We start from the raw sequence: 10,813 nt of genomic DNA on the forward strand, positions 1-10,813 counted from the left end.
GGGGGCGGCCTCGCCCGCGGCGGCGGCTCCCGGCCCCCGGCTCCGCGCCTCTCAAGGGACGCGGCCCGCGACCTCGGGCGGCGGGCCGCGTCGGCCGGGCATGGCGGCGTGGAGCCCGGCCGCGGCAGCGCCGCTGCTCCGTGGGATCCGCGGGGTGAGCAGCGGGGCCGGGCTGCTCTTCCCGGGCGGGAGATGCCGAGGGGCCGCGGGGCCGACCGCGGCCGGGGCTCGAGGACCGGCTCCCGTAGAGCGCGGCGCAGGGCCCGGGGGCCTCCCCTTCCTTTCTCTCATTCATTCCTAGTGGGTTGGGTCCTTCAGTGGGCCGGGGCGGCGGGGCTCGGAGAAGTGTCAGGCCCCGGCGCGCGCTGGCGGAGCTCCTGAGCCGGTGGAGGTGGGGGGCGAGGGGACCAGACACAGAAACCGTCGTGATCCCGCGGGCGCGGAGAAAGCGGCGTTGAGGTACTGAGCCGGAGACCTGGCAGTCACAGCCCGGAGTCCTGGCGTGGGTGCCGGAGAGTGCGAGGGTCTGGGCTTCGGGCAAGTCCTCCCAGCCTCCGTGCCCTCTCCAAGCCCCACACGCCCTGCGTAGAAGCCCGGCAGAGGGCACTGCCCGCGCGCTCGCCGAAGTTTCTCTCCTCGTTTCTGAGTCATCCTTTCCTCACTTCATCCACTTTGCTCTTCCCTTCTTCCTCCTCGCCGGCCGCTCTTGAACCCGTCTCCGCCGAGGATAAAGAGCTGGTGACTTTCAGCGGGACAGTCAGGATTCTAGGGATTTTGTCAGTAGATGGCTCGTGTAAAGGCCACTGCCTACAGATTAGCTAAAATGGAGGAAAGACCTCCCAAGAAATCAGCAATGCTAAGTACCCTCAGCCCTTAGCGATTTCTGCTTCTGCCTGCCACCTGGTTACCCTCTGCCTTTGCTCCCCAAGGCTCTGTCCTCAGAGGAGGCTCCACACCCCCCTCCTCCATCCCAGTTTTAGCCAGGCCCCCAACATCAAGTTTCTGTCCCTCCACACAGCACTCAGTCTCCCTCCAGATCTTTCTTCTGACCTGCATCTCAACTGCCTGCTAGAATTGAGACTTCTTTGCCCGTGTGAGTAGGCATGCCCTGAATGGTGTGCTCACTGTGCTCATCCGTCCATCCGTCCATCACCCAAGTCTCCCAGAGGGCCTGTCCTGGCCCAGCTTTGGAAGGCCGCAGTGACAGGATGGACTCAGTCTTGGCCTTTGAAACCAGCTAGTGAAAGAGCCAGGGCACAGGTCATTTTAAAGCAGGGGCTTCAAGGGGCGCCTGGGTGGCTCAGTCAGTTAAGCGTCGGACTTTCGATCTCAGCTCAAGTCTGGAACTCAGGGTGGTGAGTTCAAGCCCTGCATTGGGCTCCCTGCTGGGTGTGGAGCCTACTTTAAAAAAAAGAAGAAGGTGCTTTGAGACTCTCTAACACAGGACCCTGCTCTGGGCCATCAGGAACAGCCTGAGGACAGGTGGGACTGAAGGGTGAAGGGATGGTACCTTCAGCACCAACACTAGATGAACAGCGCTCGTGTGTCCCATCTGTCACCCCCCTCCAGTCTGATGCCCAGGCTACTCCCTTTGTAATACCTCTCATCTGGGCCTCTTTCCTGACTAGCTTCAAAAGGCACTGTTTTGTGCAGGTTACTTTGGCACCAAGAGGCCTAACAAACGCCAAGATCTTTAGCCTGACATTCAGGGCCTGCCATGCTCTCTTTTCAGTCTCCCTTTTAGCATGTGCACAACCCAGTCAAAGGGCTGCAGACTTGGTTTTTTGCTCTGTCTCCCGTAAGGGTTGAGACATGTTCCTATCAGAAGCACTGGCTCTCCTTGGTCGCCACTGGGGGCAGGGGGAGTGTTGTTGCCAGTGGTAAATAATCTAAAAATGTTTCTCCTTCAGGTCCTTTAACAGAATTCTGCTGCTTCTCCCCAGTAAGAATTGGTACATGTAGCAAAGTGTAGCCTGCTTAGTGAGCAGTACGTCACAAGGCCACATCCCACTGGAGGGTGTGGAATGTGAATCAGGCCTAAAAGACAGGTGGCATTTGGTCTCAGCATTTGGTCAGTGGCACGCTGGCCCGGGGAGGCATGTCTGAGGCGGGCTGCCTGGCCTCTGGCTCCACATCTCACCAGTGGGCCCAGCCTTAGCACTTGCCACAGTCCTCCCGTTTCTTCACCTCCAAAATTGACACCATGATGGTGTCTCTCTGACAGCATTATCGTGAGGAGGAGTTCAAGATCTGTTAAGTTTGTCTTGCTCTGGAGTCAAAGTGAGTTATTTACAATTCCACTCCCCGACTCCACCAACTCCCCAAGAAGTTTATTCTGTGCCTTGGGGAGCTTCAGTGGACATGCGATGCCACGCAGTCCCTGGGATGCAGCCCATGGCCATGCTGGCGGGGGGCCTGGGCCCTGGCTGGCGGGGCAGTGGTAGGTGGGACCTGCACAGTGGCCAGGCCCGGCCTGAGGACACCATCATCTCGCTCGGCCATGACTCTCCTCTGTTCTGTGGCAGCTTCCTCTTCTCCACTGTGTCCAGCGAATGTTTGCCTCGCAAACTGAGGGGGAGCTCAGAGTGACCCAAATTCTCAAAGAAAGGTTTCCTGGAGCTACAGCTATCCAAGTCACCGACATTTCAGGTGAGGTTTTCTCTCATCTTTCCCACGCGGTCTGCTAGGATTTTGCCCTCCGCAGGGCCAGGGCACTGGGCAGAGCACATTCGCCATCAGCCGCTTCTCAGTACGTGTGGCTTTTGGACAGATGGAATTCAGTCTCTCCCAGCCGATGGCTGGAGGTGCGGATGTGCAGGCGTGGGAGGGAGACTGTGTGTGAGGATAAGGCCTGGCTGGGAGGACTCATGGTTGCTAGCCTAGCCTGGCTCTCGGTCTCTCTGGGGCTCAGGCCCACGGTCTTTAATTTGACTTCCAGATGAACATTAATTTCGCCACATTCTCTGACACCCTAGAATGTTAGAGCTGGGGCGGATCCCAGAAGGATTTTATCCTTTTGAAAATAACTTCCTTACTTTCCCCACGAGGAGCCGAGCCCAGAAAGGCCAAACAACCTGCTCAGCCCCTCCCAGGGAGGAGGTGGCAGAACTGGAACCAGCACCAGGACACAGGGGGACACAGGCGGACTCTGTCCTGAGTCCAGCTGCCAGCCCCAGGCGCCTCAGAAGTTCAGACTGGCTGCGTGTTAGGAACGGGGTGGGGAGGCGAGTTCTGCACCCACAGGCCAGGAGGACAGGGCCTTTGTCCAGACGCACCTGTGGAACAGCTTAGCGGGGGCAGTTAGGTGGCCGTCCACCTGCATCTCTGCATACCCACATGTGTCTTTGGCACCCTGCATGGCCATGAGGTCCTCAGTCCTATACCTGCCCCAGGCCCAGGTCAGTCAGAGCTGGAACTTGACCTTCTGTCTGGCTCTGCCTCACCCTGAGCAGAGTGTGGAAAAGGAACCGAGGCCGGGCAGCTCGGTTCCTGGGGCGCATAAAGCCTGCTGAGTAACTTGCACTTCCCATAAACTGGCCACGTGCCCCCAGCACAGGGCACATGTTCTCTCTTGCCCGCGTCGGTTCATGCCAGGGCAGCACACTTGCGTCGGTCATCGGCGCGAGCTCGCCGGCCATGTGGGTGCGGGTGGATGTGTCCACCGCAGACAGCTTGACCAGAAAGCTATTCCCTCCCCGAGGGAGCCCGGGATGAGACCCTTGAGGCTGCTCACAGACCAGGAGGGGCTGAAGAGAGCCCCGTGCAGGGCCGCCTGGCTGGCTCAGTCGGTGAAGCGGCTGCCTTCGGCTCAGGTCTTGATCCCGGGGTCCTGGGATCGAGCCCCACGTCGGGCTCCCTGCTCCGCGGGAAACCTGCTTCTCCCTCTGCCTCTGTTGCTCCCCCTGCTTGTGTTTGATCTCTCTCTTTCAAATAAATAAATAAAATCCAAAAAAAAAAAAAGAGAGAGAGAGAGACCCACGCAGCTCTATTACACAGGTTTTTTTCAGACCAAACTGTAGTGTATTTTTGCATTTTTACAAATACCGATTGCTGCCCCTGTGGTGGGGTCGAACACGGGAATTCAGCCTCTCCCGCCCCTCCTCCTCTAGGGGGTTTCCTGGCCTACTCAATAGAAATATGAAACAAACCGACATTTCCTAGGCTTTCTGTGCTCTGTGCCTTACCTTTCATGCCCCACAAGGCACAATCCTGGGTACGTGCAGCTGACTTGCGAAAGGAAGAGCACATTTTGGATCAAGGCGGCCCCGCGGGGAGCATGTGGTCCGGTCGTCAGCTGTGAGGTTTTTCTAACCGTATCAGCAACTTTCTGCTGAATAAGAATATTCAGACCTTCTTTGGATTGTATGGTACTTTGAGGACATATGGGACAGTGGCTGCTGTAAGTTAATAATTGAAACACTTTTGAGTCATGTTTATTTCAGGCGGCTGTGGGGCGATGTATGAAATCCGGATCGAGTCAGAAGAATTTAAGGAGAAGAGAACTGTCCAGCAGCACCAGATGGTAAATCAGGTCAGTAGAAGCAACACGGCTCCGTTGCCATTGGTCTCCAGCATCTTAAAGGGCCTGACGAGCAGGGATGGTGTTTAACTGTCAGCCCTGGGAAAGATTAAGGCAATACCACGCTCATGCAGACAGCATTCAGGACCTGAGCAAAATGTAATCTGGAACTTACCTGGAATCAGACGGTGGGCAAATAGGAATTTTATTCAGAATTGAAAAGAAGCCACCCAATAGTTATTTTGCATTTCCTTCTGTATTTTTTTGTATAATGCTACCAATATTTACTGTATATATTTGTAAACATACAAGTACTAAAAAATAGATGTTTTTGTAGATTTGAAGATTTTTTTTTTTTTTAGCGTCTCTTTGGACTGCTTTACAGATGGGTAAATTGAGGCATGGCACGATTGAGAATTGCCCCAGCTGACCCAGACCCAGTGACAGGATATGGGAGGTCTGGAACATCAGATTTAACCAGACTCAGGTCCAGTTTATTCATGATCTCTGCTTCTTTTACTTGGGATTTACAGCAGCCTGGGCCCTGGCCTGTGGGCCACACCCCACAGTGGGTGTGTCTTACATTGTTCTGGAAGGTCTTGCACATTGTGAAACTAGTTTCATTTTTGTCCAGCACAGCTCTGGTCATGAGAGTCCCTCTGTGGCCCCTTGTGTATCCAGTTCAGGTGTCCCAGACTGCTATTCCAGACCTTTCCCCACCCTTCCCCGAACGAAGCCTCCCTTGGCCCCTGCCCGTTGTTCTGTCTGTGCCTCTGGATCTTTGCCCAGATCAGCCCTCCTGCCTGGGTTCCCTTCCTCTCCTCCGGCACCCAGCTCAAATGCTGCCCCCCCAACCCCCGCACCTCCACCTGCCTGGCAGGAAACGAATGTCCCCACACCCTCTGACTCCAGCCTTCTCTGCCTTGTGTCCTGGATACTTAGGACCCTGCTGTCTGTCCCTTGGCCCTGTCATCCCTCTGTGGGCTGTTCCCTTTTGGATCTATCTTTGCCTTCCTCAAAGAGCCCAGTCCTTCACTTGCACGCGGACACCTTCAGCCATATGGCGTGCTGCGGGTCTGCTGGGAGGTCTGGGGTAGAACGGCCTCTCTGCTCCCCCGAAAGTACTTCTTGTCCCGTGTGATCTCAGGGGTGGGAGCCAAGGCAAGACAGGGAAGACCTGATGGGCCCAAATCGTCCCCAAACAGCAGGACTTTGGGTTTTGTCCCTAGAACTCCTCAGGCTGCCTGGTGCGCCTGGGCTCTGAGGGGCGCTGTGAATTTGAGCACATCCCCTGGCCTGGGGCCACCGATACAAGTGGTTAAGGATGCAGTTTCTGGAGTCTGTCTGCCCACATTACGCATGTGGGCTCTGCTACTTTCTAGCTGTGTGATCCTGAGCAACTTACTCAACCTCCCTGTGCCTCGGTTCTTTAATCTGTCACCGGGGAGAGAAACAGTACTTGCCTCAAAGGGCTGTTTTGCAAATTCGTGGTAGAACACACGCGTGGCACCGGAACGCAGTCTGACAGCTCGTAAGCCCTCGGTAAATGTCAGCGGCCATCGCTGTTGTCATCCTTGTCCACAGCATTGGCAGAGCCCGCACCGTGCTGGGGGGAGGAGGAAGGCAGCCATTCCCTGGGTTTGAGGGAATGTCATGGGCTCAAGGCTTCCTCTGGACCCCTGCAGAACTCAGACTTCCCCCGGCACCCTCCGAGCGGGAGAAGCCGGGTGGGGTCCTGATGGGCCTGGACTGGGTGAAGCTTTCCTCGTTGATCTTGCTTAGTCACTCTAATAGAATCGAGACTCTTAGGCCCAAAAGGCCCTGAAAAGGCCACCTTGTCCATCTGATACTGGAGTCCACTACTGGTCAGACAGTCCCTGCCTGATTCCCTGGGGACGGGCATCCCTGCTGTCACGACTCACACCTGTTCCACCCTCAGCAGGAATGTGCGGTTCCTCAGGGACCCTGCCCATGTGTAGCCTGGCCTCGTTCAGCTCCCAGGGTTCATCAGCCTTCTCTTCTGGAATAGTCATTGGTGTTGACTTTGGGCCAGGCCCCAAGGATGGCATCCATCCTATTCCCGCCCTGGGGAACAGACCCAGGGAGAGAAGTGAGCACTGAGTTCCCTTTTATGTTGGAGGAAGCTGGTTCCTTCTTGGCTGCTTCACAGCGGGACCCAAGCCTCAGTGTCTGTGTTGGCAAAGATCGCATGAGTTGTTGGCCAACACGTGCCTGGCCTCGCGATGCATGCGGAAGGCATTCAGCCAATAGCAGTCGCCCTCTCCCCTTCTCCGGCGTCTTTCCCGCTTGTTGCCCGTGCACCTGCCCCTGAGGGTGCCTCAGCCCATGCCTCCCCTGCCCAGAGCCCTGCAGCGGGTGCCCTGAGTGCCCAGGGAGTCCAGCCCCACCCTCCCCTCTGGAGCCTGCCTCAGTCTCGCACCGCCTGCTCCTGACTCACAGCCAGGCTTCCCCCCGTGCATCGTGGCAGGTCCCTGGCCTTCCCTCCTGGGCCCAGTACTTGGTCCCTCTGCCCGTCCCACTCCCAGCTGCCCCGCTCCACGAACGGCCAGTGCAGGCTGGCTCCATCCCCACACCCACAGCAGCGCTCGCAGCCTCGTGGTCCAGCAGTGCCTGTCACTGTGCGCCATGTCCGTTTTGTGTGCCCTTGTATTACTTCCCCTTGCCTTTTACACCTGCAACCCCATCACAGTAGCGGACGCTGAGAAATGTTTACCCAAACTACATCTTGTGAACTGTGGGGCTATGGCTAAGTCACTTCCCGACCAGGACCTCAACTGTGAAGTGACCCGCATGACCTTTAGGGCCCCCTGTAGCTGGGAGATACTGTGACCTGGGTCACAGGCCCTTAGAAGCCTGTGAGAGAGCTGGTAGAAGGCACTGGGAGGGCTAAGTGCACAGGGCATGAGGGGTCAAGGCTTTCCACGTGAAGGGCGGCTGGGCCCACGCCTAGCCAAGGAGGCTTTAAGGATTGTGACCCAGGTGACAGCCCAAACACAGGGACGGGGACAGCCTTTAGGGGGCATTCTGTGCCTGCAGAAAGCAGAGAGCTTGGGGCCCAGGGGCTGTGTTCCCTTTCCTGCCCCCCCTCCCCCCCCCCCCCCCGCCCCATGACATGACATGAGGCTTTTTCCCCAGGGTATTTCTGTTGTCTACAGAGTTGAGGGGGCTGCCGGTGAACGTGGAAGGGCCAGGGCAGTTCATCGGCCCCCAGCACACAGCAGCTCCTAGCATCAGGGCGGGACGGGGGCCCGAGGGGGACGAGGGGTCACCAGAACATCAGGGTCAGGTCCTGATTCTGCTCCCCACTTGCTGGGTTTGGACAGGGGGTAGATTCTGTGTCTTTTATCAAAGAAAGGGATAGGACTAGATTATCTCTAAGGATCCTTCCCCGTAAACCGACTGCACATATTAGGAATTTTTTTGTTGTAAGCTAGCAAAAGCAAACAAAGGGAATTAAATGGCCTGTGCAGTTAAATTATCTGGTTTCTGGCATATCTAGATTCAGGGTCTTAAGTTCCTCTGCTTGTCTTTTTCATGTTCTCTCTCTCCCCCTCGCTGAGCTTTTGGCTTCTGTGTTTTGGCCTCATTTTCTCCTACTGGAGATGGGCTTTCTCGTTTTGTTGGAGAACATGGCCCCCAGCCACCTCCAACTGACATTGTTCAAGTATAGTGACCCAAGAGACAAGGCTCCACAGGGAAAAATCCCAGCAGAGATTCTGATTGGCCCAGTTTGGGTCATGTGTCACCCCTGGACCAATCAGGCTGGGCCAGAGGCACATAGCTACCTAAATACCAGGCAAATTGGTAGGCCCACCAGCTGTACACAATTAAGATCTCCAGTGGCTGGTGGAGAAGGGGAGGTGTAGAACAAGGTGTTTGACATGCTACCATTTATGCTATTAAAAGGTAGCAGGGTGGGGGTGCCTGGGTGGCTTAGTCATTAGACGTCCACCTTCGGCTCAGGTCATGATCCCAGGGTCCTGGGATGGAGCCCCGCATGGGGCTCCCTGCTCGGCGGGAAGCCTGCTTCTCCCTCTCCCACTCCCCTTGCTTGTGTTGCCTCTCTCGCTGTGTCTCTCTCTGTCAAATAAATAAATAAAAATCTTAAAAAAAAATAAAAGGTAGCAGGGTGGATATATATTCATATTAGCTTAAACATGCATTTTTCAATCATTGCAAAGACATACAAGAAATTGACACCACTTCTCTCCTTTGGAGATGGAGGTGGGAATGGGAGGTGGTGCAGGGCAGGTGGAGGGGGGAAACTTCACTGCATGCCTTTCTATAACTTTTGATTTTTGAGCCTCATTAGACATTGATTCAAAAAAACAAAAAACTGTTTTCTAAAAAAAAGGGGAAACTGCTCAGACAAAGCACGTGCAGCGCCTCCTACGGAGACAGAGCTATATACAGATACTCTCAGAGAGACTTACTGTGCTCGGTGTCGGATGCAAAACAGTGATGCTCTTCTCCTTACTTAGGCACTGAAAGAAGAAATCAAAGGGATGCACGGATTGCGGATATTTACCTCCGTCCCCAAGCACTGACCACGTCCTGGCCGCGTAGATGCTGCTGCTTAACGCCTTCGGTGAACTTGGCTGACACCATTCTTTCCTAGGCATTTGCCAAAAAAGTTATCTATTTTGTTCATAGACATTTCCATACTATAATCATAGAAGAATATGTTCTCTATTTAGAGTTTAATTAAAGGCAACAGACATCCGAAACCTTCGAAGAGTCATTGGTGATGCGTCTGGTTCCTCTGTTTCGGAGGCAGTGTCCTTTGTCCAAAGGTCTCGTCCTTGTCAGTTGTGTCCTGTTGCTACACATGTGGAGGGAAGTGCCAGCTCGTTCTGTCATGTCAAGAGACTTTCTTCTTTCTTCTCCTCTAGGAAACTGCTCTTAAGGCCCCTTAATCTTACCCAAAAGAGAAAAAGAAAGAAAAAATATGTCCTTTGGTTTTGCTGTTCCCTCGGTCGAATGCCTGGCTTTCCCTCCCCCTCCAAACTTCTTACAAGAATGATCTTAGACCTTCACTTTCTGACTGCCTGGCGTGGACTCTGAGGAGTCTGGGATGCCAGGGTCAAGGTCTTCTTCGTGCTTGAAGATGCCCCGCCCTCCGCATCTTGGAGGGAGGTGCAGCCCATCTCCCGCAGCGGAAGCGGGAAAGGTCTGCTTTCCTAGCTCACTTGCATATGGGCATGGGTAGGTCTAGACTCAGCCCATGAGACGGACGTGGACTCTGAATGCGGAGCAAGTGAGCCGAGAAAGAGGGGTGGCGGCGCACCCATCCCAGCCGCTGAGGCAGCGGATCCGGCCTTCCGGCTGCTGGTAGTGACAGAGTCAGTGTCGCAAGCTGCGGGGCTCTGGAGTCCGTGGTGGCGGTCGCGCTGTCTGGGTCTGCGGCATGATCCGGGCTCTGGTAACAGAGCCTTCCTGTCCCTGCCCACTTTCAGAAGCCAGTTCGCCAATCTTGCCAGAAATTTTGGGATTGTTCCATGTCCTTTCACTAAATTCTTTATTGTTCACATCAGTCTGGTCGGTGTCTGTTGCTTGCAACCGAGAGAGAGCCCTGATGGGTTCACAGTGGGGCTCCTGCCGTCCCGCCCCCACTTCCCTCCTGGACAGCTGTCTGAGAGACCGTGTCCACTGCCGCTCTCAGTCCTCGGCACCCCAGTCACCATGGTGACGCCAGGCTGACCATCCGCTCCTTCCTCAAATGCCTCCTTTGTCTTTCGTGGAGCTGCTCACCAGGGAAACCGGTGGTCACTAGCATTTCTCGAGATTCCCTAGTATGTCCCGAAGTAGTGAAAGGATGTGGTTAAAACGACCTCGGGCCTGAGTTTTGGGGCAGCACAAGTTTTAAATAATCTGTTCATATACATGCCCCCATTTGGGGTTTAAAAATATTCTCCAACTCCACAGTAAGGGGGAGGGATTGGTGTCCTGCCAAGGCAGAGCCGCCTTTTACATGGAAGAGATTCACGGAGTTGTATAAGAGCTGAGACGCCAGGATAAAACAGAACTGAGGATCGGGGGCACCTCTGAAAGAGCGCCCCAGAGGACAGCTTTTGGGTGGCGTAGTGGGGAAACACCGAAGAATGGAGTCCCAGGGGCCAGAAGATGGTAGCGGTCAGTGAGGACAGAGAGATCACAGAATTAGACACATGTTGGTTACTTGTGTGGAGGCTAATTGTCCTGAGGGTGGGCTGGACGTAGTCCTCTGCTTCTAAAGAACAGAATCCAGTAGAAAGGACAAGGGGCCGCTTCAGA

At 55.1% G+C, this 10,813-nt stretch overlaps 1 protein-coding gene across 2 annotated transcripts; it reads left to right on the top strand.

The window, feature by feature from the left end:
• The first annotated feature begins 1 nt into the window (after position 1).
• On the top strand, positions 2-9,267 carry BOLA3 (bolA family member 3). Of its 2 annotated transcripts, XM_045884752.3 has the most exons (4): positions 3-154; positions 2,526-2,649; positions 4,443-4,531; positions 9,022-9,267. In XM_045884752.3, exons 1-4 carry the CDS (start codon positions 101-103, stop codon positions 9,085-9,087), a joined length of 333 nt encoding a protein of 110 aa, XP_045740708.1. In that variant the 5' UTR covers positions 3-100; the 3' UTR covers positions 9,088-9,267. The 2 variants fall into 2 exon arrangements, with proteins under 2 accessions (XP_045740709.1, XP_045740708.1); XM_045884753.3 differs by lacking the exon at positions 4,443-4,531 and having other exon boundaries at positions 2-154.
• The last annotated feature ends 1,546 nt before the right edge of the window (positions 9,268-10,813 follow it).

This window comes from Mirounga angustirostris, unplaced genomic scaffold, assembly GCF_029215605.1.
Source record: "Mirounga angustirostris isolate CCGP_5_RB_7025 unplaced genomic scaffold, mMirAng1.0.hap1 SCAF_10, whole genome shotgun sequence".
Taxonomy (NCBI): domain Eukaryota; kingdom Metazoa; phylum Chordata; class Mammalia; order Carnivora; family Phocidae; genus Mirounga; species Mirounga angustirostris.

Bases quoted from the DNA above. Each gene is read 5' to 3' on its own strand.
- BOLA3 (XM_045884752.3), top strand. From the start codon at position 101: ATGGCGGCGTGGAGCCCGGCCGCGGCAGCGCCGCTGCTCCGTGGGATC. The intron at 2,650-4,442 runs GTGAGGTTTTCT...TGTTTATTTCAG, and splicing joins CCAAGTCACCGACATTTCAG to GCGGCTGTGGGGCGATGTAT. The intron at 4,532-9,021 runs GTCAGTAGAAGC...CTCCTTACTTAG, and splicing joins AGCACCAGATGGTAAATCAG to GCACTGAAAGAAGAAATCAA.